This window comes from Aphelocoma coerulescens, chromosome 2 (genome assembly GCF_041296385.1).
Source record: "Aphelocoma coerulescens isolate FSJ_1873_10779 chromosome 2, UR_Acoe_1.0, whole genome shotgun sequence".
NCBI classification, from domain to species: domain Eukaryota; kingdom Metazoa; phylum Chordata; class Aves; order Passeriformes; family Corvidae; genus Aphelocoma; species Aphelocoma coerulescens.
The window spans coordinates 6,076,938-6,101,373 of record NC_091015.1 but is presented as its reverse complement, the minus strand read 5'-3'; the positions used below and the strand labels follow the sequence as shown (position 1 = coordinate 6,101,373).

Sequence of the window (24,436 nt, the reverse complement as noted above, 5' to 3'; positions counted from 1 at the left end):
TCAGACAAACAGATAAGTACCCAAAGTGGGGAAATGGATAACCTAGGTTGGACAAGAGCACTTGGCAGCATTGTACATGGGAGCCTCAGGTGAGGAGTCGACAGGGTGCTGTGGTGTTTTTCTGGCTAAGCTGAGAACAACACACCTAACAGGAAAGGAAGCAGGGATTGTACTGTCCTAGGGATTCAGTTAGCCTGTGGATAGTGTGCTAAGATCTTTCCTCTTGCTTCAGACTGAGAAACAGTTTTGTGGTCTGTAGCAGATGGCTTTTTGGTAGCATTTTTATTCTTTCAGTTTGCAGGGTCACTGAGTTTGTGCGTAGCAATGCCTCTCGACTCTGTCACAGCCAAGCTCCATTCAACTCATTTTTCCTAAATAATTACGAGTGTCTAAGGCAAGTTCTCAAGACTAGAATTTCACTAATACCTTTTCATCATAAGCTCTTTGGGTCCCTGAAGTCCTTTCATTGATTCCACATTTTCGTGTAATCTGTAGTATCCTCCTTGAGTTACCAGTAGCAATTTCTGCCAGACCAAGTCACGCTTATGTTTACAAAGAACTCATTTTCTTGATAGGATACACTGAAACTATTAGCTGAGCATGGAGAAGCATTGTGTTCCACACAGTCTCAAATATTATTGCTGGAGTCTGACAAATTGACCTACTTGACAGAAAATCCGTCTTAAATGTGGTAGAGTTTATTGTTCTAGAAGTGAGAGGTTTTAATGCTTTGAATGGTGTTTTTAGGCACCAGGTCTTTGATTGCTCTGAGCTGGAAGTGTGTTTGAGTGCTGCTCTATTTTTAAGAGTTTCAATTCTAATTGAAATGCAGTGCAAGTCAAGGCACTGCCTGTAGCTAACAACCTTGGAAACTGGAAAAGTTCAGGTCCCTTTTCTGTTGTCTAGTTGCATGTCTCATCCCTGAGCCTGTGCCTCTCTTAAAACAAATCCGAGTTGTGCGCTTCATATACCAGCATTTTTTCTGTGATGTAACCAGAGGAGCACAACATCTACTCTTCAACCCCATTTGTAGCTTGTTCTCCAAAGTACTGAATGTCAAATGCAGTGGATTTTGTTAGTGAGGTTTTTGACTTGATATTTTACAGTACTGCTTCTTACCTCCTGTCATCCAAACTTCACCTATGTGGCAGGGGAACAGACAAAGAGTATTTGAATAATCATTGTTTCAGTGCCATCTTGCTGATCAGTTTAATTTTCTATGGGAAGAGAATAAAATTTTAGGCTCCTTTTGGCTTTTACAGAAATAAAACATAATAATTATATATGAACTAAATGTGCTTTTAAAAGAATGTGTTCTTTTAAGATGGAGCTTGCCTAACAAATTACTTTTTCTTCCAATTTGCTTTAATTTGACATACTCATCCAGGATTGTTGGACTGCAGCAGTTAAATTTCTCACTGCAGATACAAACCAGATGAGAGGTGGGAGGGACTTGGGGTGATTCTGTGTTAGATGCATCAGTCCTGGGTAATGTTATTTATTTCTGCAAATACCATAACTGGGGAGGCTGTAAGAGTAGGCTCAGGCTGGTCTCTGCTGCTGCTGGGACCAGTTTGCTGTTATTACAGAAATGGGTAAGACTTCCAGCATCTTTGTAGTTGTGCATACATAGAGTAAGTTTTAAACACAACCTACATATGCATTTAATTGCTTGTGTATTGGGTATTGAGGATAAACATCAGAGTGCATGTGTGACTTCATCCCTTTATTTTGCAGTTTTGAAGTGATAAAAGTTATCCATGGCAAGTTATTGGATATGGTGGGAAAAGTCCAGTAAGTAGTGACACTTTCATCTCATTTCATTGCAGGCATGTTGCTAGTGCTTTGTTCAGTATACTGTAACTGTTCTGAAGTTCTGAACTTTCTTTCACAGAATACCCATTATGCTGGTTGGAAATAAAAAAGACCTGCATATGGAACGGTATGTGAACTCCAGAATGTGGGAAATGCAAGGCAGCAGCCCACATTCCTGTGGCTGCAATGCACTGGGTTTGTTCTTGGCTTTCCAGAGCCAAAATCAAATTGTAGGTTAAAATAAGTTACTGGCAAAGGAATTGTGTCCAGAATGTGAACTCCAAGCCATGAACTTCTGTTGTAATGTTGACTTTTGCTGTGAGGTTCTAGAGACAGTCATTAACACGCCGGGGTTTTTTTCAAAGTAAGTAACAGAAGTGTATTTGTCACAAGAACAATACAAGATGATATTACAGATTATGAAAACAAAGCAATACTTTGGGACAACTGCACTTCTGGGTCACAGAGCAGTTTTACCTGGCCCAGAAGTGCATTTGACAGCAGCCAAAAGCAAATGCTTTGGATCAGACTTCACAAGATGTTCCTATTACAATGCACTTAAGTGTTTTGGTACTCTGAGGTATTTCTTGACATATCAGGTTCCAATTCTTCTGCAAGTTATAAGAAACATATTTTTCTTTCTTTGGTCAGGGTGATCAGCTATGAAGAAGGGAAAGCTTTAGCAGAATCCTGGAATGCAGCTTTCTTGGAATCCTCTGCTAAAGAAAATCAGGTAAAGGATTTAAGAATCACTTTAGTCAAATAGCAGTGTAATGGATGACTCAGAGTTTCACTAAATAAAGGAAGCTAAAATATTTGCATGTACTGTATAGATATTTTGTGTAGATGGAAGCAGAATGGCTGTGTGCACTCAGGTTTACTCAAGTTTTTCCCTGCAACTGTCAATGGGAGGAGGAAGTGAAGAACTCTTGAGTTCAGCTTCACTGAACATATTGGAACATACAGTGACAAACTAAAGCTCAGATCCACAGGGTGGGTGGAACAGGGTCTGTTACCTTAAATAGGAGTCACTGCTGGCAGAGCAGTGATTTGATGTAAAGTGATGAACCTCAAGTTTTAAGGTCCTGGGCAGGCTCAGTCTCTCTAATGGGGGAATAATCATTTTGTCTGATGTTTATGGTCAAAATGCTACAAGTTATTTGAGTAAAGTTGGATATTCCCTGAAAGAAAAACTTAGATTATTTTTTGGCAACAGATATGGAACACTTGGAGTTAGTTTATCAGTATTTCTCTTTCTGGCTAAGACTTGCATTAACCTTGTCAAAACTGGGCATGATGGAGGCATGAAATTTCTCAATATCTTCTCTATGCAGGAGAGCTTCAAATGCATACCAAGGGAAATTAAAGTGACAGTGTAAAGAATAAACCTGTTTAAAATGTCTGATCTTTTTTTTTTCCACCCTTTTTTTTAAAAATAACTTAATCTGGATTAGGCAAAGCTGTTGCCTGTGCTTATTGAAAGGCATCTTCAATATGCTCTCCTGCATACAGAGAAAAGAAAAAGAGCACAAGATGCTCCTTGATTTGCATTCTCTGTCCCAAGCATCAACTTTTGGCATATGTTCACAATGTGTAACAGTGCAGTAGTTGTTATCCAGCAGAAGAATATCTTACTGATAATGTTTCTGGAGTTTTTATTGTTCTTGAACCAAGAAGAAAAAGTCATGTTTATTTATGTAAAGAAGCTACAAGCTTTGCAGGATGCTTGGTATGTCCTGTGTGTTAACTTGCTGCACTGACACAGTCTCCTGTACTGCCATGTATTTGTGCTCCTGTATTAAGTTAAGCTGCCAGCTGTAGTTTATGTATCAAATTTGGTACCCTTCAGGAAAATCAAAATGGCAGTTGTATATCAGATATTCAAAATCCTGAACAGTCCTGTACAAATCCACCAAAAAATCCAGAAGTCCTGTGCATTCTGGCTGTCAAAGGTCTTCCTTTCTGCAGGATCCTTCAGAATAGTGATTGCAGGTCGCTGTAAATTCTGTTCCTCTGGATTTAGCAGGAGGTTGTTAGAGGCAGGTGCCTGAACACAATTCCTGCTTCATGCCTGCTACATAATACACTTGGTAAATTTGTCCAGCTTCAGAAGTCTGGCAGATCAGATGTCACTTCTGAGATGGGTGCCCGCAGCATGTGACCATCCTTCAGGCTCTCTGGCACGTTTCCTTCAGAGGCTTGGGATGCGTGGAATAAAGTGTGAAGGAACCCAACACTGGCACTGCTGCCTCAGTCTTCTCACACGTTTCCAGCTCCAAAGAGGTGGAAGATTGAGTTTTCAAAGCCAAGTGTGGAGTCCGGAGCTGTGAGGTGCTGGGGGAAGAGGAGACACCAGGCATTGTAACATCCCTCCCTGTGAGCTGGACCAGGAGCACTTCTGAACTCATTTGGGTTTTCTCCTCCAAATCCTAATCTGACAGGATCAAAAATGCTGATACATAGACTTCTGTCAGGACAGGGCATCTTCTCTTACTCTGAAACTGCCTGGCCTGGGGGGAAAGAGGGTTTGTTTTGAACTTGATAACAAGCTGTGTTGTCATTTTCCTGGTACTGAGTGTTCACCTTACGTAAGTCAACATTACTGGAAAAAGAAGTCTATTGGCACTTCTTGCATGGAGGTTCATCCAAATAATCACCTGTACTGGCGTGGTCCAGCAAATGTAACTTGACTATGAAGATTAATTCCAAACCTCTTCCAGAAGTGCTTCAGCTTTTGTTTGTTTAACAGAAAGCTGGTTTATGCTTAAGGCATGAGTTGGACTGGATCAGGGATTTGGAACTTGAGCAGAGAGTTCAAAGCTTCTTGACTGGGAGGACGTGTTAATTCTCTCTAAAACCAAGCCCATCTGTATTTAATGGATTTGGAACAGAAATGTGACAGTTTCTGATGTGCTGGTCTGAGACTGGTTGTGTACATGATGTTCTTCACAGTGGTGAGGAGAGGGGGTCTCCCTAATAGCAAAGGCTCTTTTCCTTCTCTTGTACCTTCCTACTTTGCCCCTCTCACCCCCAAAAAATCCTTTTTGGAGCATCTGTGAGAGTCCAAGGAACATAACCCAGTTGTACTGGGCAATTAAAATAGTTCTATAGATTAACTTAAACAAGCTATGCCTATTCTGCCAAGAGTTATCAAAAGATAACGTGTCCTAGAAATGGCATGACTTGAAGTAGATGGAAAGTGAGAGAGGCAAAGATTAAAGCTGTGGTGATGATAAATGATAGTGGCTGGCAAGAGTTCTCAAGGTCAGATAGATTTGAGTATGTTCCAGCTCCTCCAGACATGGGTGACCTGGTAGGACTTTGGGAGGAGCCTGCATATCACCAGCACCTCAGTCATCAAGGGAAATCCCCGGGCTTTGGGAAGGCAGTCCTGACACTTAATGGAAAAGACCTCCCTGAGAGGGTTGCCGGGCTGTTACTGTCATATCTTCTCAAGCTGCTTAATTATTACCAGACATGTTGAACTGCTTTGGCTAACTTCAGCAACTTCAGGCCTTTCTTGTGGAATTCCCTGCACAGTGTCACCTAGGCAGTAATAGAGTGCTTTGTCTTAATCCCAGTGCAATAAAGTCACTCTTGGAAATACAGCCAGAATCCAAATTGGTCTTAAACCCAGGTGAAGCTGGGAGCCAACTTCTACTGGAAGAATTTAGGAAGTAACAAGCAACTAAATTGTGTTCATCCAGTTATGCAAAATTCATTAGATAAATTACAAGAGGAGCAAAGAAATAGCAAAATAATTGCTTCTTACCAAAATGGAGCTCTCTTAAAGAGCAATTGCTTGGTTGTGCTTCTTTTTTCAAAGGCAGCTTCGTCTTGGAGCTCAGAAGTTGCACTGCTTAATAAATGCTTCAGAGTAGTTTGGAATCCAGAGATCTGATATGTTTGGACTGGCAAAGGATGGGGGGCAAAACCCTCTTTTACCTGGCTATTGTTGAAATTCCTGTGCCCAGTTCTGGGCTAGGATAAACCAGTAGTGTGAGCAGCTGAGAGTTTCCTCTTTGAAATAATAAAATAGTTGCCAAAGGATGACTGTGGCACTGTGGGCTGGGTTTGGGTGGTTGTACCTCCCTGCTGGCTCCTGGCAGCACATTCCCAAATCCCTGCTTGTGCAGGGAATCTGCCTCCCCAGCTGCCTGTCCTGCTCACACCAAGGGCACATCTGCAGCAGCAGCTGAGCCTCTGGTGTCCCCTGGTCAGGGATGGGCTCTCCAGGCAGCAGGTGTTGCCCAGCCCGGCATCTCTTCTGTTTCCTCAGGGAGAAAGGTAGAAGGGAAAGCCAGATGGCTTCCTGTGGGCTAGGTATGACCCACATTCCATAATTGGACCATATGGAGGCAGATGCATATAAAGTCTGGCTGTGTCCTTTATTCCTTGTCACAAAAGATCTTCCTGCATTGTTTAAAGGCTCAGTCTAAAACTCTTCAGCATGTTTGAGCTGAATTACAAATTCCAAAGCGTTCACTGTAGGACAGTGATTAAACCTTCCCAGTGTATACGTATTTTCTGTGGAATGAATTAACAAACCCTGTGAACTCCTACATCTCAGTGCTTCAAACAGCATGTCTTTGACAGGGAATGTGCAGCTTTTTGGTTGACAGAGTAAGTTGTGGAGGTTTTTTAATGGGTGCTGTGAAACGTGGGCAAAAAGAACTTGTGCAATAAAATGAAACCATTGAAAATTTCAACTCTAAGGAAACAGTGGTGCAGTATATTTGTAAATCAGTGCATCACCAGGTTTTGATTAAAGCAGTTTGATAGCAACTGCAGTCCTGGCCATGTTTCTCCTAAAGTCTTAATTTGCTCAGGAAACGTGTTGTATCATTACTGAACTAACAAGCCACTTCTGTCAGGTTCTGTTGGGATTGCAGGAGACTCCATTATATGGAGGAATACCCTATTTCCAGCTGGTGAAGTACTTTAAATAGTTCCAGAGATCATACTGTGCACAAACAGTATAAATATGGGAAACTTTAACATTAAGTCTAATCTTGTTAAGATTGCTGTGGGGCTTCAGTCAATGGGATTAATTTGGAAGTGATCCAGTTAAGAATTATATCTTGTGGAGGTGGAAAAACATCTGTTAGATCAGAATATGTAGCCATAAATCACAGGATGCTCTTCAGCCTGCTGATTAAAACCAACAAAACCCCCTTTTTATCCTCTTTCTAGCATGGCTGCTTTTATATAATTTATATACTTTCCTATGCTTGAAATTCTGAAGTGGATGGCCAGAGCTTGGATCAAATGGCAGTCTGAGACAGGAGACCATTTCCAAGCTGAAGATTCACACACTGAAGCTCTAGTCATGCAGTTCAGGCTATTTAAAATGTAACCCCTTTACTCTCAGAAGGACTTCATCAAAGGCTATTGCTCAATATTAGTGATAGTTCAGCTTGTGCTTTCCCCTCGTGTCCTTGCACTGTGTCTAACACTGATCTTACTGATAGAGACAATGAGAAAATCAAGAGTAGTAAAGTCATCCCTCATACTGAGCTGTGCAAAGTCACTGTTGAGAGCTGAAAAATCTGCTGCCTTCTGTAATTACTCATTATCTTAGAGATTACTGAGAGCAAGTGGATTGGTTTATTGTCCGGAGCAGCACAGCATCCAAACCTTCCGTGCTGTCAGTCACTGGGGGCAGGCTCACCATGCAAAGTACAGTGATTACAGTTACTTGCTCTGCTGTGAACCTGGCTCAGTTTGTGCCTGCCCTCCCTGCCAAGGGTTGCTGTGGATGAGGGTTTGCACTTCCCTTTGAAGCTAAAATTACTGTGTATCCCCTCTTCACTTTCGGAATAAGCATTGGATGTGCGTTTATCTGCTGATGTAGCTGGTAAAACTGCTAACATTTTTTAGTTATTCTTTCAGTAAGTGGGCAGTCCCTCCTAATGGTGTGCTCTCTCTTTGCAGACTGCCGTTGATGTTTTTAAGAGGATAATTTTGGAGGCAGAAAAAATCGATGGGGCAGCTTCACAAGGGAAGTCTTCATGCTCAGTAATGTAATTCCACTGCAGAACCTGAAAACACTGGGAATACATTCTACCTGAAGAAGCAAAACTGCCCATTATCTTTAAGGATAAACTATGCTTCTTTTTTTTTTTTTTTTTCCTTTTTTTTTAATTTTATTTTTTTTCTTCTGTTAACCTGAAAGATAAAGAGTTGGTTTGGAGCCTTTCCCTTCAGATTATGTTAAACTCTGACTCCTGTGCAAATGGCTTCACTTCCATTTTCAAATTCTAAGCAATCATATTTTCAATTTATATATTGTATTTCTTAATATTATGACCAAGAATTTTACTGGCATTAATTTTTCAGTGTAGTTTGTTGGTTAGAATAATCATCAAAATGATGCATATTGTTACACTACTATTAACTAGGCTTGGATATCAGTGTTTCTTTGTGTTAAATGTATACTTGTAAATAAAATAGCTGCAAACCTTAAATGTTCTGTTTATAATTTTTCGTTGATTCCTCCATATCAACTTTATTTTTTTTTTTTTTTTGTGAAAAATGTTCACCTGCTGACCTTAAGAGGAGGCGTGAGATCCTTGGAGCCAATGGATTGTTTGACTATTGCTCGGGAAGTTGTTTGCGAGTGATCCCAAACGTTTTTGCTACTGGAACTCCAGGCTGGCCAAGGCAGCTCTGCTTTGCTTTGTGCCCAGTCACGGGAAGGAGAGACAAGTGCCAGCGTTGTTTGGAAGGGAAGGCCTGGGTTTCAGTCAGAACCTGCTCTGTGTTTTCCTCTGTAACCGTTGAGTAAAGGGTGCGCAGACCCGCCCCGAGTTCCTGCGCTACGGACTGTTCACGCGGACTTGTGACTGGGAGCGCTGTCAGGATGGAGTGGATTTATCCAGGTCACAAGCGTAGACTTGTTAAGAGAACAAAAATGTCATTTAAAATAAACTGCACGTCCTGAACAAATCAATGTGGGCTGTTTGTCGTGAATTCCTGTGCTCCTGGGTAGCGCTGGTAGAGGTGAGCGGCCTCCTGATGCCTGGCCATGGATAGTTCAGGGTCCCTGCACAGCTTTCCCTGACCAGTTCCAAGCTTTTCCGTGGCTTTTGGACTAGAGGCTTAGCAAGCTGTAATCTCTCAAGTCTGGAAGCAAACTATTTACAACTACAATATATTTTAAAATTTACAATATATTTTAAAAATTTGCAGTTGACCTACTTTGTATTGAAAAGCAGAACAAAAGCCAAAACAGTGAAAACAAACAAGGCTGACTTGGGGCACAGTTAATGAAATGAAGTGTTTCTCCTGCATTTTTGTGTTCATTTGAAAACTTAATTTTTGGCAGGAGTACATAGGAAGGGAAGGTTGGAGTGGTTTTGCAACCAGAATTAGCTTTTACCTTCCAGTCTGTCCTAAAAGGTACAAATGAAGCATTTTGTTCCTTTATTTTCTTTGCGCAGTTGTTCCCTCATAGGATATAAAAACTGGTCTACACCTCTCAAAAGTGTATGTAGGAAAACTTGGTATTGTCTTTGCTCATCATGAGAGTAACTGGTAAAAAAAAAGTTGCCCTTTTTCTGCACTTAGGATATTTCCCAGTGTTTCTGAAAACCCGTGTTCCATGGATTCTCGGACCTTGTGCCAAGCACAGGTTGCGTAGCTCGATGATTGTCATGCATGAGGGATTGCTGGAGTGCAGCAGAGAGCTTGTTCAAGGAAACAAGTCCACACTTTGATTTTGGAACCAGACTGAGCCGGGGCTGTTTCCTGCCCAAGAACCTGCAGCACTGGAGCAAGGTTTGCTGGGCTGGCAGTGGAAGGCTGAGGATGCAGAGCATGGCCTGAGGAGCACAGCACAGGGTGTGTCAGTTCAGTGTGATCCTTCAGCGCCTGATCCCTGGGATGGATGAGCTGTTGCATGACCTGAGGCTGTGGTGTTGTATCACTGACACAATGTCGTGTTCTGCGTCACAGGGTGGAAATTCTGGACTAACACAAACTTCAGTGCCCACATCTGCTCCAGTGTTTTGTCAAACTGGCTGCAGGTGTACTGGCATCAGTCTAACCCCCGAAACAGCTGGTGCATTGCTTCTTGAGGTGTGCCAGCTGCTGAAGGTTTTAAAGGAGATGGATGAGGACATGTGCCATTTAATACTCTGGGATAACAGGTCCTGCCTTCCAGCGGTGAGGCTTTCCAGAAGGGCTTAAAGGCAGGCGCAGGCTCTCTGGATGGCTTGTGGTGGGAGTTTCTGAGACTTGAAAGGGACATTTCACGAGGACATTTAGTGATAGGACAAGGGACAGCGGCTTCAAACTGCAAGAGAGTAGGTTTAGAATAATTAATAGGAAGAAACTCTTAAGGGCAGTGATGCACTGGAACAGGCTGCCCAGAGTTTATGGATGCTCCACAAAGCCAGGCTGGATGGGGCTCTGAGCAACCTGGTCTAGTGGAAGGTGTCCCTGCCCATGGCAGGGGGCTGTGAACTGCAGGGGCTTTTGGGTCCCTTCCAGCCCAAACAATGCACTGAGCACTGGGAGACATGTACTGCTCTTGCATTTGCTGTAATAACTGGAGAATTGGAACTCATATGTTGTTCCCTTCCTGTTTCTGCTTCATTCAGTAAAAAATGGAAATTATTCCACTTGTCCCAGCCTTTCTCTGCTAATAAGATCTAAAGGCCAGCCGTGCGCAATGGTCTTGCAGTTCTGCTGAAATGTGTAGTCAAGCGTGATCAGTGAACTCCTCGTCCTTGGCTGTACGATCTGAAAGAGATTTCACTTGGCTTCTCAGGGTGGCACCTTCAGCAGCTGGAGTCTTAACAGAGGCTGGGGCAGCCTCATGCTTCCTTGTACTGAGCTGGCACAGGTTGGTTCTTCACCCTGAGAGCCCTGAAGTGGGCGGTGGGCAATCGCAGAGTCCTGTTATGTACAGAAACAAAATACTGCTGTCTAGCAAACTGCTGCTTGCCTGGAGTTAATGAATTTATACAGCTTTGTCTGCCAGCTGCCCTGATCCTTTGGAGGCTTCTGGAGGATTGTGATAAATGTTGCATGGATGAGCAGGTAAGTCATGGAGGAAATAAGTTCTCTGGTCCAGGCTAGGAGAAGAATTATGTAAACTTAATAACCTTGTTCTTAAGGGATGATCATTTGCAAAAGTGAAAGTGCAAAGATCCTTTTCCTGTTGAGGAAATGAGCGAAATTTTTTCACTGTGAGGTTGAGTGCAGTCCACCAGCTTCTCACCTTGGACATACTCAAAAGCTACTTGGACATGGTCCCAAGCAACCAGCTCTGGGTGACCCTGCTTGCGCAGGGGCTGGGCCAGGTGTCCTCCAGAGGTCCCTGCCAACCCCAGCCATTCTGTGATTGTATGGAGATTAACTACTCTTAAGTCATGTTCAGTTCTCATTGACTTGTGTGGATTTACAGTGCCCTGGTTTGGAAGTGACTCTTGCCTTGCTTGTGCCCCTGTCCAACTCCTCACTTTGCTGTGTGAATAATCCTGAGTCCCAGAGCAAGAACTGCCCATCTGCCAGCCTGCTATGCCTGGAAATGCCAAGGACGAGGAAGGCAGTGGGGCAGGGGAGCTCAGCAGGGGAAGGATGGACTGCAGGTGCTAAGCGGATACATGAGCCTTCTTCTTCCTGTTGTTTCCATGCATAGTAAAATTTGTTCCTGGCTGATTAACTCCATGACGGGGAAATTTTGGGGAGTCAGCTGTGGGTCTGTAGGGTCTTCTGTGTAATGCTTCTTCCCAGCTTCTGGAAAGGGTTGGTGAGTCCATGCCAGAGAAGAAAAAAGCTGGAAAGTGTTCTCATTGTTCCTGTGTGTGTCCAGTAGTTGTGCTGTAGCATCTGGACGAGGTGCAGATGTCCCAGGTGCTGTGCAAGCGCGGTGCAGGTGGTGACCATGTGCCCAGGCTTGCTGGGCTTAGCCTGCTAATTAACACTGCTGAGCTTGAGCCTCTCCAGAAGGAGAAATCAACAGCTTCTAATTAGCCCTTATGTAATCAGGACTGCTCATCTTCAGAGCGTTTTGCTAATACTGACTCATCTTCACAACTTCATCTAATAAGGTCAAAATCGCTTCCCTTTGTCAACTGGGGAGGAGGAGTGAGAACCTTTGCACAAAAAAACCTTTGCCTTCAACTACTGCGAGCATGCAGAAATGTAGCTAAACTGGTCTGGGTGATGGGTGTCCTCAGCATGTAGCTTTTCCTTGGATATCCTGTTTCCCTACTGGAAGTTTTACTTTTTTGAAATACAATGAAAACTGAAAGGATTTCACCCCCCAGGCTTTCTGATGCTTTCCAGAATGAAGTCCAGGTCCCATCTCAGATGGTGAGATGTGCAATGATCTCTGGACAGAATACTGATGAAAACAAGACTGTGCTAAACCTGACCAGCAGGTCCCATCTCCAAGGTGAGGAGCTGTTTTTCCTAGCAGGAAGCCACCCAGATCCATCATTCTGTGGCAGGGTTTGCTCAGTCTGAGAAGGTTTTTTGGAGTCCTTACCCCACATGGGTGACATGAGGTGTTGCTGGCATGGGATGTGTGGTGGGTCAGGGTGTGGGATGGCCACCCTTGATAGAGATATTCCAGAGATTTTAATGTTGTAGTGCATCCATGCTGAAGGCAACACATTGAGCCCCAAACCAGTGCCTGGCAGCTGATTCCCTTTTCCAGCAACAGGGGATGTATTCTGCCAGTGAGGGTGTGGGTTGGATGTTTTCCAGAGATGTTCTGCAGTCAGTGTACCCAACCCTGCAGGCAGCTCTGGGAAGCAGCACATGGTGCACTCAGGTTCAGGGAGTGGGTTAATCACCAGCAGAAATTGGTACTTTTGGCAGCTGGTCTGAGGTGGGCCAGGTCTTCAACAAGCAGCATTTATTTCACACAGAAACTCTGCCTTGAGTCATGAAGATGGTTTCTCCCTCAGGTCTTGCTACTCTGAAGAGGCTCACAGGATGTGCTCATTGTTCCCAGCAGCAAGCCAAAAATTTGTCTGTGGGAAGGAGCAAGACCCATGGTTGTTTCATATTTAATGACCTCAAAGTATCTCCTACTGAGGTATGTGAAAAATCAATGAGCTTTTCAAAGCAAGGTGGTGTTTTGAAAGCCCTGAGCTAGGGATTTTCTGTGCCAGGTCTTACAGTGTTTTGCAAATACTACAGGCTCCTCCAGAAGCTGTGGCCCTGTCAAAGGATGTGGAGCAACTCTTTGGCTGCTGCTCCATTAATGGTTGTGTGGGGCTGCACTGGCTGTAGGAGGTACCTCTGAGCAGAATGCTAATCCTGCTGAGCCTCTGACACAGAATATTCCTGTTCACATTAGTGAGGTCACTCCCAAAGATTCACCTCCAGGAGTCACACCCTGCTCAGCTCCCCTGGCTCTGGCCTGGATAATTTGGAGAGCAAATTGTCTCTCACCACCTCACTCCTCAGTCTTGTGGCAGCAAAGGCAGGCAGGGATAGCACAGCCTGGAGCAGCCTCTGCAGACATCAAACCCAATTCCTCCCTCTAAACCAAACCCACACTGTTAAAGCCAAATACTGAAACTTGTAAGTTCATTTCCAGTGTTTTGTCCTTAAAGCAGCCACAGTTGGAGGAAGGCTGCCCACAAACCTTTTGCTGTGGGGCTCATGGTCAGATGTGATCCTGCACGTGGGCATGAGCAGGAGGCAAGGTCAGCCCCATCATCACATGCCTATAATGCTGCTAGTGGCCACAGGCTCCTCAGGCTGCTCTTTTCTCCCTTCCATTGATAGCCTTTCTGTCTTTGGCAAGGAGTTAAGGGGGTTTGTCTAGGAATTACAATTTATATTTATCCATATTCTTTTTTTCCCATCATTTTCCTTTCTTATTTCACATCTTTAACATGGTTTCTCAAAGAAATGAGGATAAAGTTGCCACACTCTTTCTCCATCTCTCCCAAAATAGCTTTTGAACCTGTTGGACAATTTCTAAGAAATCTGACAGCCAGGTACAAGTCTCAGGTTCATCAAGCTCTGGCACATTGAATTAAATGTCACACCTTAAGAGAAACAGGAAAATCCCCTCATGAGACAGAGCTGGAGGAAACCAGGCTTTTATGGTTCCATAAAAATCTCCTCCTGAGGCAGTATTTCCTTTCCTGGGTGCTTTGGGGCAGTTTGCCATGGGTGCCATGGGTCTTCCTCTCCGGGCACCCAACAGCTCATGGTCAATGCAAAGAGTGCATGAGCTACAACCTCAGTGGATGGAGAATTGGGTCCCAGTGCCACCAACGGTGTCACCCCATTGTCCTTGTGCTCCCAGCCATGACGCAGAAGAGGGACACTTCTCCTTCCCTCCCAGGGCACTGAGTGCCACAGGGAACTCTGCTAATGCCCCCCATCTTGGCTGCTGCTCTTCCAAGTGGGACTTTCCATGCGCTGTTGCTTTTCCCTCCACCATCCAGTGATTAATTTAACACCTTAAAATTGGCACCAGCATTTCAAAGAGGGTTTGGGCAGGGTTTTTTTTTCAATCAGATGAGGCTTTTTTCATTGTTTCCTGCCTCACAGCACAACACGTACGTGTGAGCCGTGTTCCTGCGATGCCGGGGCAGGTTTGCCTGCATCAGCTGGAGGATGTGTTTCCTGTCCCAGCACAAAGTGCCACCTCCCTCCTTCCTCCTCCAGCACATCCCAGTCAGCGACATCCTCCAGCTCAGCCCACGTGTGTCTGCACACGCGCTTATTAACTTTTACATCTTAATTGAAAGGGTGGCACACGTTTGAGCCCCAGTAATGACATCCTTTCTCCCGAAGCAGTCTTTAATCTCGAGATGAAGCCGTGAGCCGAGGCAGCAGTGCGGGGCTGCCGAGCCAGGCTGCTGGCACGTGTGGGGATGGGAGTTACCTGCCAAGAAAGGAGGTTTTAGGGTTCAGATAGGGTTCAGAAGCATATGCCTGATGGTCCAGGGAGAGAGGTGGCAGCAGGGGGAGGTGATGGGGGACCAGTGAGTGAGGAGGAGGAGGATTCAATGAGCAGGAGCTGTGTGTGAAGTCTCTTACAGAGCTATAAAAAACATAAAAGACAAATCTCCTTTTAACGTGGCCCCCTGGTTCATCTCTGCATTCTGGTCCATGGGCCACCCCCATACATCTGCCTTTACCTCTTCTAGCCTGGCTCGTTAATATAAACTGATGGGGTTTATGGGCTGGGAGCTTCCTTTGCTGTTTGTCCTGGGAATAACACAGTTAAAATTTCTGGATATTCTTATAACACAGATGAGGACTTTATGGTCTCACATAGTTGCCATGTAAGTTACTTTAATATGGTAACTTTATGGTCCAAAAGTCCCTCTAATCCTGATTTACAGCTGTGAGTCAGGGCTTCAGTGCTGGAAGATCAAAACCTTCCTGAGAATGATGCTCATGAGTAACATTGGTGGGTTTGTGAGCTCAACCTTTGCATTTTGGAGGGGATCAGGTCCTTGGTTTTGGAGGTGCCATTTAGAGAGGTTCAAGGGTTGAATGAGAAACCATTGGTTTGATGGATGGAGCACAATGTATGTTGGTGAGGAGCCTTCCAAGGACACCCTCTCTTGGCTGCCACACTGCAATAGGTGGGAAGAAGCTGGGAAAAAGCAAACCTAACACAGAGAAATTATGTGCCATGCTTAGAGATGATGCTGTTTCCTCATTTACTTGTTATCTGTTCTGAGTAATAAGACAAAGGACGGAATAAAAAGAAAAGTAGGGGAAAACAGAGGGAGGAAGGAAACAAGAAATAGAAATAAAGTGGAAAAAAGGTCAAAAAAGTAAAAAAAAAAAAAAAAAAAAAAGAAGTCCTCCAAAAAGGAGCAGTAAATGTGCACCGCTAATCAACCAAAGCCCTGCCTAGCAAATCTTTTGTCAGATCATCTGCCCAAAATCAAAAGCCCGGACTCAGCAGGCCCCGTTACCGGCGGTTCTGCCTACGAAGCAGGAAAGCGCAAAGCCCCCGGTTCCCGCGGCTTTGTTAAAAAGCCCTCGCGACACCAGCCCCGGCCTGGCCCCCCCCCGCCCGCCCCTATATAGTGGGGTGTCCAATGATCTGTCCATCGCGGTTTTGGTCTGGCTCCCGCTTTTGGTCTTGGAAAACAGCCAGCAGAAATGTCTCAATACTCAGGAAAAGTAAGTAACGACCCAACCGCTTCCCTTTCAGCCTGGGGCTGGAGAGCCCGAGCATCCTCCGGGTGGAAGGAATTGATGAGGATAATAGAGCCAGCAGATGCAGCATGCGTGGTGATCCCGGGAGCAAATTTGGTAGCAGGGATGGGGAGGGTGCGGCAGAAGGAGCTGTGTTTCGGGAGCCGAATTTCCTGTTTAAACATTCCTGCTGGAAATATGTGTGAGTGAGCACAAGGCGGCGAGAAGTGTCATAAATGCGGGATGCACTGCGTTCCCAGAAAAACAAATACGCTTCTTAGGAAAAAATGCCAGTGATGCCGTGCTCCTTTTGCTGGAAAGCAGCTAAAATACCCCAAGGCACCCTGAAATGATGCATCTGCAAGAGATTCCTATCTGCTTGGAATGGGAGTCTGGCTGTATCCCCGCTCCTCACCGCGGGCCCGTTCTCCTCCCTCCCCCCAGATCACTTTCTACGAAGGCAAATGCTTCACAGGCAGGAAGCTGGACCTCTGTGGCAGCTGCAACAGCTTCCAGGACCAAGGTTTCCTCAACCGGGTCAACTCCATCTGCGTCCAGAGTGGAGCTTGGGTCTGCTTTGACCACCCCGACTTCCGAGGGCAGCAGTATATCCTGGAGCACGGCGAGTATCCCGATTTCTACCGCTGGAATGGACGCAGTGACCACCTGGGCTCCTGCCGGCCCGTCGGGATGGTGAGTGGGATGCTGCTGGCATTGGCTCTCCCAGCTGGAGCACTGTTGGGTTTTGTTTCTCCTGGTTGCAGGAGCCCCGCAAATAAGTGTCACAAAAATTTGTGTTCTTTAGAGACAGTGTGTCCCATTGAGCAGGAAAGAGTTTTCTGGGTAGGTTTGTCCCTGTTTGGAGTGGTCTGTGCAGGCCCCAAAGCTGAGACAGTCTCCTGTGTCCCCAGACAGGAGGAAGATACATCTTCTTCCTCCCACAATGAAACGCAGTGCCTTTAACAGGATGAGATATTCCTGTGGTTTTCCAGATGAGATGGCAAGGTCCTGCTGGTACCATGTGCTTTTCCTTTTAATGTAAGCTGCTATGAGATATTCACAGGGGAATTCAGAAGGAGATTCGTTGCCTAAGGCAAGTTTGAGCTGTGGCCGCTCCATCTCCCCATGGACCCGGAGGGGAAGAGGGCAGCCCGAGGACTTTCCAACCAGACCACGGGGCTGCTCCTAGCAAATTTTAGCTGAATTCTCTGCTGTTGCAAACCACCCTCTGACCCCAGTAATCCTAAACTAAACTCACTATTTTCCCTTCCCCTTATCAAGCTTTTAAAAGCATTGTCCATAGGAAGATTTAAATGGGAAGATTAAAAATTAGCAAAGAACAATGAATATGGGTTGGGTCTTTCCATTGATTCTCTCCTATCACTGAGGGCCTCTGGGGCAATGATGAGCCCACTTGGAGCAGGTATTTCTCACTGGCCCTGAAACGGCTTTTGGCACAGCAGCGGGTCTGTTTTGGGTCTGTTTCGGGTCTGTTTCAGGTCTGTAACATCATTCCCAAAGCACATCCATGATCCGTACATGGAGGGATGCTCTGCCCCAGGCTCTGGACCCTGGCCAGCACAAGGATGTGCTCCTCCTTTCCTGGCCCAAGGTTTTCCCTGTGAGATGCCAGCAAGGGCTTTGAGGCATTTGTGCAGCGCAGATTCCCGGAGGAATGTTTGCTCAGGCACGGTATCCGCTTGGCTGCTGCCGGCGGCTGCCTGCTGCGGGGTTTGGCACCGCAGCCCGGCCTCCTTGTGTGCTGACGTTGTTTATTTGAAAAATGCATTTAGGTATTCTTTGAATTTGACTTAAAAATACCCTTTGAGCTCTCTCTGTCCCACATTGCTCTGCTGCAGGCTGCAGAGATCTTCCCAGAGTAATTTATGTTGTGTGACTGTCAAGGGCTCACACAACAATGATGATGCTGGGAAAGTTTCCTTTGCTTCCCCTGTTTTTATTTTCCTAAAAGAAAGGCACAACATCTCCCACCAGGAACAGCAGCTATGCATGAAACTGGAGGCAATACAAATTAGTTTAGGGGAGTAGTCCCACGTCTTTGTACACTCAGGATATGTTTCTTGTTTCCTGTTTGGGTGCACAGAGAGTCTGATGCTGCATTTGGGATGGAGGTTTGTGGGCTTGGGGTGTGGGGGAGATGGACAAGGGGCTGCGTGTGCCTGGGCACTGGCACCCCATGGTGTGTTTGCCTGTGGACAGCAGCTGCAGGAAGGTGCAGCTGGGCACAGGGACAAGGGATTTTTGGCTGCTTTCCTGGTTGGTGTGCTGGGAGGAGGCACGAGTTTGTGCGTGCTCTGTGCATGCTGGCACCGGTAGTCTTGGACTGCTCTTCACATTCCCCTTCCAAAGCACCCTTCTGTCTCCCTCTGTCTTATAACAGCCAGAGAAAGAGTCTGTTGCACTTTTTTGGTGTTGCTTTTGACTCCAATCCCTTTGTCCCCAGCACGGTGAGCATTACAGGATCGAAATATTCGAGGGGAGCCATTTTAGGGGTCCCAGCCTGGAGCTGACAGAAGACTGCTCCTTCCTGCAGGGACAAGGCTGGGACAAGACCTGCATCAATGCCCTCAAAGTGTACGGCGACGGCGCGTAAGTAACAGCACGTGTCCTGGCCACAGCCGTGCTCCCTGCCCTGGGCACTGCAGGGGAGAGTGGGCTACAGACACTCTTCCTTCATGGAAAATCCTGTCAGTGCTGGGGGCACTTGGAGAAAGCCTAAAAATGTTTGTTAAGCCTATGGTTAAAGGTGAATGTTGGCACCTGCCCACGGAGAGCTGCTTCAAAGGGGTGTGATTTTTGGAGGGTGGCAGCTAAGCATAAGCTACCAGAACTCTGAGACACCTCTTTTAAGGTGTATGAAACAAGAAGCCTAAAACCATCTTCCTTCCTTCCTTCCTTCCTTCCTTCCTTCCTTCCTTCCTTCCTTCCTGCCTGCCTGCCTGCCTGCCTGCTTTCCACACCTCTTTAAAATCCATGCTGAAGCTCTCAGGGAGGGTGGATGGATGGCTCCAGGGGATGCAGGTCAGGGCTTTTGCTTTGCAAGTGGCTTTAGCACACCTTTTCCTATGATGGCAAAAGTGAGGCGGCAACACCTCCCCTTCACACTAAATCCTGCCTCTGAAAGACAGGGCCAACAGCAGTGGTGATGCCCAGGCTGAGGCTCAGCCCCATCCTCCTGCCCTTGCAGACACTCCTGAAAGCCTTGGCAGGATGTCAGCTTTGCCTTTTCCTTGATGTTTGGTGGCATTTTCTCAATAGTGTTAGTCAGTTTTGTGGGGTTTTTCTCTTATTGTCAAATTTCTCTTGTCTGACAATTGCATTTTCACTGCAAGCATGCTGGGAGCTGGGAAATGCCATAACACCCTCCCAGGGCCAGGCAGAGTGTGGGTGGAGGGAGGCACTGGGGCAGAGAGAAGCCCCTGCAGAGGAGGGAACACAGACACCTTGTTCTTCACCTGTCCTGGACTGGATGTTGTGCAGCTCACAGACACGCAGTGTGGGATGCTGGACCCTTTCTGCCTATTTTTTTCTCAGAATAGGGAAAGGCTGTTGCCATCCAAGCTCAAGATGTCCTGATTGCAGTGAGTGTCCTGCAGGACCCTTTCTGATCCAACCAAGGCCTCTCCTCTTCCAAAAATCCAGGCTTATGATTAGGCAGCGGCAGTTCATTAAGGAGCAGAGCTACCCACTCCTGATGGGAAGAAATGGCTGGAGCCCACCAGGGATCCTGTTAGTGCTGAGCATATGAGTACCTGCACTACAAAGCCGAGGGGGAGCCTGTGAGTACTCTGGCAAGAGCTTTAGGGCCAATTTACTGCTCGGGTCCCTGTAGCAGAGCCTGGAGCTTGAGAAATTGGGAAGCTGCCCAGAAACTTTCAAGCACTTGAATTTTTCAGATTGATTTTCCCCCTCCCCTACAAAATACATAAAGGGCACAAAGCTTGTTCTCCCTCGCATGGGAGCCTGGACTGTTTGTGTTAACATTATAGGACTTCTCAAGGTCTGTGAACAGTGATAAAAAAATAGAAAAAAATAAAGCACTGAAAGGAGCATGGTGAGGAAACTCTCTGAGGTTTGTAGCATTACATTCAGATCCTGGGTAGATCAGTGTTGGACATGCTTGGAAAGGTCTGTAAAGGCAATTAAAAGGCAGGACAACGCAGAGGGACCTGCTGTCCCGGGCTGCAGGAGGAGAGAGGGAAGGATGAGATACCACAGCAGAGAGGTGAGAGCAGGGAGGAGAAAGGGACCCTGTGGCACTACTTTTCTCCTTTGGATGGACCATCTAAACCCAGGTGGCTCCAGAGGTGCTGCAGGTGTAGGTGATGCTGGGCATAACCTGGCAAAGCTCTCCCAGGATCCTTGGCTGTTTGGGGAGCAGAGGAGATGGGGTCAATGGAGACAAAGGGAGTTTCAGCCACAGTCTCACTCTGTGATTTTCACCCTCAATTCCCACAATGTGACATCTGTTGAATACAGAAATATTTGTTTCCATTTCAAAATCCATGGATGGTGTCATGTGCTGATAAAAAATTGCTGCCTGCGCTTGTGGAGGTGGCCGTGCCCGCGGGAAGTGATGATGGATCATCTGGAAACACGGGAATGGAGACAAACGTCTGCCTTTGGCATGGTTCCTGGTGAGGTTGAGGGGGTCCAGCACCTTCCCTGCTGCCCTTCTGGGGCGGGCAATTGCTACCCTACCTGAGGGCCCACCAGACGGGGCGATGGTAAAGCAGTTTAAACCATTCTGGCAATGAATTGCTATTTTGGAGCAGTTCTGAGGTGTCACCGCCTCCTCGGAAGCTGTTGCAGGTTTGTGGCGAGTGGCTTCGCCCGTCCCACGGGCAGAGCCAGCTCCAGTATCACATATGGTATCATCTGATTTTAGATGAAGATGTGTGGTTCTTGTCCTCCTTTGTGCCTCAGCCACTCCACAGGGAACTGCCTAGAAATAACAATTTTAAAAAGCTGAATTCGTTTTGTGGTCCAGGAGAGAATACCCCAAAAAGAGCTTTTCTACACCACAGTGGAATAACTTGAAGGAACCAGAACAACCATTATTCTGCTGAAGCATTCATGAGTGTTTGGTAGCTGTTCTGCAGTCAGGTTGTGAAATACAAACCAGAACAGGTACCCAAATGCTGCTGCCCAATGAACATTACATAATTCTCAGCAGAGGTGATACCTGCCCATGGCACTGCTCAAGTCCTACGTGGAGAATGAGTGACTTCGAGCTCCACTGAAAGCCTCCTGCTTGGTCCAGGCTGACACTGCAGCATTCCCCCCCTCGTTTGTCAGTTTGAGCAGTCAGTTTTGGCTTACAGAGTTTGAGTTGGTTCCATGAGCATTTTATTCCCATGTCCTCTGGGATTATGTGCTAATGAAACACAGCACCGAGATGTTTGAGGGCTGTGTGCTTTGTGCCTGGATCAGCTCTCCCATGCTGGGCTTGAGGACAGGATCATCTCCTTTTTTTTGTTTTCTGGGCTCCTGACTGACTTGATTTCCCCTCTCGCTGATGGTCTCAGAGAACGTAAATTTTAGGCAATAAAGGAACAGCTAAGTAAGCCATACAGTCCTTCACTCATCACCTTGCACTGCCAATACACTTCACTCCCATCCTTCTGCTATTCCTTTCATTCCTTTAGTTTTTGGGTTTTTTCAGCCTTTCCCTAAGCAGAGGGACAAGTCAGTGGGGGTTCTTATGACCATACCAGATCACTAAGTCTGCTTCCATTTACACCAAAGCCTGTCCCATTCCCTCCGTGTAACAGTGCAGACACATCGACCATGTGTCTGGAGAGAAACACAGAAATCTTGGGAAAGACAGTGACTATGAGGGGCTGCTCTTCCCCCTGCTCTCTTCCCCAGGGTCCAACTGTTGTTGAAAGATGTCCTAGAGCAGAGAAGAGCTGAAAGAACAACCATGTCCTGTGGGCAGTGCCCTGTGGACATCCCTGTCCTACCACCCTGCAGTACTTCCAGCAGCATTAGCAGGAGGGAGCGACTGAAAGGTGCAGAAAACTGGAATGGGAGCCCTTTCTCAAGTGCGAGGGAGGGATAGTGAGCTGATGGTGAAAGAGGTCCACAATCATCTAATAATATGGAGAAATGCATGTAAGATGAAGGGAAGGAGTAGAAAAGGAATAAAGCTGGTGTGCCTTAGGAACTAGGCTGGGATGTACCTAACGGAGGAGGAAGATTTTATAATTTTTTTTAATTAAGCTGAAGAGCTGAGGACACCCTCTGTTACTGCACACCAGGATACGTGGTGGGGATACACTACACTTGTGAGCAGTGGGCAGCCTTCTCCATGTACTGCAAAGTGACCATCAAAGGAAAAGGCTGAGGATGACTTCCTAATTCCAGTTTGGATATCAACTGGCTGCAACAAGTGTGAGAGAATGAGGTGTTTGTAGGAACCATGTGTCAGCGATGCCACGCACAGGGCTCTGATACTACAGGATACTCTTTCACAAAACCAAGGCACAGTATTCCATGCTGGTATCCACCTGCTGGTCCTGATCCTGCATGAGGATCTGGGAGAAGGAACCACCACAGTCCCACCTTGTGTCATCTCAGAAACACAAAACAAATCTGTCAAGGAACCTGTAAGGTGCCTTGGATAAATACCCTAAACTTTTCTTGTTTTGTTTTTTAAATAATGCCTGTGGGTGGCTGGTTTTATAAAGAACTTTTTTTCCTAAGCCTCCAGCTTTTTGCTCTGGATCAGACTGATCTGAGTTCACCAGCTGTTGTCTTCAGGTCAGCTGCCTTCAGGCCCAGCAGTCTTTGACCCCTCCAGTACTTGAAGAAGTTTCTCCCTGGAAATCTCACATACAGTAGGTCCCAACCCCAGTGTCCCAGCTGACTTCTGCAAAGACAGACCACAGAAACCAAATTATTTGGAGGATTGCATTTCTGCTTTGCTGTCATTGCTGAGCAACTGGATGGGAAAAGCAGCAGAGATCCTCATAAAATCCTAAAAAATATGGGCGTGAGAGGAAAGAGGCAGAGATGAGCAGCTCAGCAATGACAGAGTGGAAACCTGACTGTAAAACTGTCAGAGCAATGGCAAAACTTGGTTAAAAAGCATGGGAGATTCAAACAGAGGACAGAGGTGACACTTGTGGCCACATTAAGATCATGACACAGCGTGACTAAGGGGGGTGAAGGGAGAGAAAAGCAGCAGAATTGTCCCTCTTGACCACCAGGATTGCTCCTGACTTGCAGACCTTCAAATGGAGAAAGACATGCCACAAGCTGGGGTGATGGAGAATGATGTAGCCAAGCCAGGTGAAGCAGTCAGGCATGCCAAAGTCACCAAGGTTATTGAATGTTGTATCCATTTGACTGTATTCCAAGGGAAAGTTGTCATTAACTCTGGATGTAGAGATAAAGTAAAGATAACCAAGTCAAGCCCTGCTCTCTGTTGGAAAGCATCAAAGAGGCCATTAAGAATTACTAACAAAGAGAGGAATTACTAAATATGGTTCCCATCAAGGCTAGTGAATCAGTTCAAAGAGGCAGAATATCCATCAAGCATTGCATATTTCTCCTTACAGTCCAAAAGGGGTTTATCCAGGGGCTGAGGGGACTCATGTCCTTCTTTAGCACTATCAAATGCTATTAAATTGTTTCTGTTGCACATGGTGAAGCTCAGAGAGAACCATTCCTACAGCAATGTGAAGCAGGGAGCCCTTGGGCCCAGGCTTTATTGCTGGTGTAACCCAGAGCAATGTTTTCTAAAGGCAAGGTCCAATCTGGCCGTGGGTAATTGCCAGGCCATGCTGGGGGAGCGGGGAGAAGTGCCCACAGTGAACTCCACTGGGAGATTCCTGTGCGCGGGATGGGGCTGGCAATGAGGCCCTGGTGGTTTGCAGTACAGTGGTGCCTAAATGCAGCCACTCAGAGTGGCCACTTTGCATGAGCACAGTGCTGGGACCCAGGGAACCCTCCCTTTGTGCCCAGGTGGGTGCTGTACGAGGAGCCCAACTACCGAGGCCGCATGTACGTGGTGGAGCGCGGCGAGTTCAGCAGCTTCAACGCGTGGCAGGCGCGCAGCGCCAGCGTCCAGTCCATCAGGAGAGTTGTCAACTACTTCTAGCTGAGCTTTCACCCTGCCAGCCATGGCCCGCTGAGACTGAGCATCACCCTCCTCCCCACTCACTGACCCCTGGAATAAATTGTTAAACACCAGCTTTTGGCTCTAAGCACTTTTTTTCCATAACTAACATGAGTTCGAGAGAGAAAAGGCTTGTAATCTTTCTAAGCTTGATTTACGTGCTGCGAATTTGCTTTCTTATTCTGCACTGGTTTATAAGGAGGACATGGGAGGATGGGCCAGAACTGGTGGTGACAAGCAGATCTAGGAACATGCCTGCCGTTGTGGTCGTGGTCTGACACATGCTCCCTCTGCCCTGACCACAGCCACCATGTGATGGCCCCAGCTGACTCCTGA

General features: G+C 46.3%; 2 protein-coding genes across 2 annotated transcripts in view; both read left to right on the top strand.

Annotated features, from left to right (window-relative positions):
- RHEB (Ras homolog, mTORC1 binding) overlaps positions 1-8,282 on the top strand; it is a 38,724-nt gene extending 30,442 nt beyond the window's left edge. Inside the window, exons 5-8 of the mRNA XM_069006354.1 lie at positions 1,738-1,794; positions 1,895-1,942; positions 2,467-2,548; positions 7,750-8,282. Coding sequence (XP_068862455.1) covers positions 1,738-1,794; positions 1,895-1,942; positions 2,467-2,548; positions 7,750-7,842 — 280 coding nt within the window. The 3' untranslated portion in view covers positions 7,843-8,282. The remainder of the gene's footprint in view (positions 1-1,737; positions 1,795-1,894; positions 1,943-2,466; positions 2,549-7,749) is intronic.
- A 7,636-nt stretch (positions 8,283-15,918) lies between these two features.
- CRYGN (crystallin gamma N) lies at positions 15,919-24,126 on the top strand. The gene is made up of 4 exons (XM_069005725.1): positions 15,919-15,939; positions 16,399-16,647; positions 18,419-18,564; positions 23,947-24,126. The coding sequence occupies exons 1-4, from the start codon at positions 15,919-15,921 to the stop codon at positions 24,080-24,082; spliced, it is 552 nt and encodes a 183-aa protein (XP_068861826.1). The 3' UTR covers positions 24,083-24,126.
- Positions 24,127-24,436: the final 310 nt, after the last annotated feature.